The sequence below is a fragment of the Pygoscelis adeliae genome, unplaced genomic scaffold (genome assembly GCF_000699105.1).
Source record: "Pygoscelis adeliae isolate BGI_AS28 unplaced genomic scaffold, ASM69910v1 Scaffold213, whole genome shotgun sequence".
In the NCBI taxonomy this organism is placed as follows: Eukaryota; Metazoa; Chordata; class Aves; order Sphenisciformes; family Spheniscidae; genus Pygoscelis; species Pygoscelis adeliae.
Window position 1 is genome coordinate 1,011,149 of NW_008824410.1, and position 1,294 is coordinate 1,012,442.

Below are 1,294 nucleotides of genomic sequence, written 5' to 3' on the forward strand. Positions count from 1 at the left end.
CTAAAATTGCTTCGATGAATGCCAGTTATCCCTACACTTTTCTCAAACACATAATTTTACCTTGAAAGCTAAGTGTCCATTTTCTATCTTATCATCAGATGCAAGAGAATAAAACGTTAACAGAACAGCTAACATCTAAACTGGAATTAACCTAGATTACGTATCTGAATATAGGAGAACTATATCCACGTTCTTTACCACCACTACAGCTTTAAGAGCTTTAGGTTATTTTAAGAGGCAAAGGGCAGACAGTAACATCTGACACCGTCGAGAGTAATCATGACTTCACGCTTACATGGAACTCCGTTGTATTGAGAATGTGACGACCATCCGGACTCCAGCATGAAGCCACCAATCCTGCCGACCCCTCGTCTATCTTACAGTGCCAGTCTGGCTGCTCCAAGGACCAGACCTAGGTCAGAGAGGAAACCAAACAGACAGTGCACCAAACAAACAGCTCATCAAAACCTCTGCTTAGGAGAATACGCTACAGCTGGGAAAAGGTTCCTGCATCGCACACCAGAGAGGTCAGGACACCTCTGAAAGCCCGTGGCCATGAAGGACTGGCGCTGGATCCCACTACAAAAGTAAGCCCCACGCCTCTGCGTGTTAATACAAATTGTAAAGTAAGGTGGTTTCTTTTTCTCCTGTGACAAATATTCTCAACATCCAACACTTAAAAAAAAAGTTTAAGTCCATTTAACAAGTTTGCATGTATTTATTTCCTACTGAACTGAGAAACTGGTAAGATAATCTCCAGCTTTGATTTGTTTTGATAAATATTTTTATTTTAAATTTGTTTGTTTGTTTTCCAAACTAAGATGTTTGTCATGGTTTTAAAAATAATGGCACGCTGGGTTATCCTCAAACCACGCGTTATCAATAACAATGTCAGTTGCTTTAGCAAAAGCATCGAGCTAGCGCTTGCTGTCGAGAAGCCCTCACTCACACCACACCGCAGCCGAACCCCCAATAGGAAACATATTCTGCCCCGCTGTTGCCCTTACCTGAACGATCCCTCGCTTGTACATGGCACACAATATGAACAGAGAATCGGACGACCACTCTATGTGCTGGATCTGATCCAGGCACGTGTACAGCTGGAGGATCCGGAGGGTATTCACGTCCCGAACCACCAAACGGTACTGCACGCACGAAGCCTGAAGAGGAACAAAACCCCCGCTGAGCCGGCGGACCGGCGCCGGGCTCGAGAACCGCGACTTGCTGCCGCGCCGTGACCGACCGCCGCAGACCGATCAGGACGATCCGCTTCGGAAGGGCTCGAGGCGCGCGG

At 46.4% G+C, this 1,294-nt stretch overlaps 1 protein-coding gene across 1 annotated transcript in view; it reads left to right on the forward strand.

Moving 5' to 3' along the window:
* The first annotated feature begins 555 nt into the window (after positions 1 to 555).
* Positions 556 to 1,294, forward strand: part of TP73 (tumor protein p73) — a 36,543-nt gene continuing 35,804 nt past the window's right edge. The window contains exon 1 of the mRNA XM_009320546.1: positions 556 to 587. Within this exon, the coding sequence (XP_009318821.1) occupies positions 556 to 587 (32 nt within the window). The remainder of the gene's footprint in view (positions 588 to 1,294) is intronic.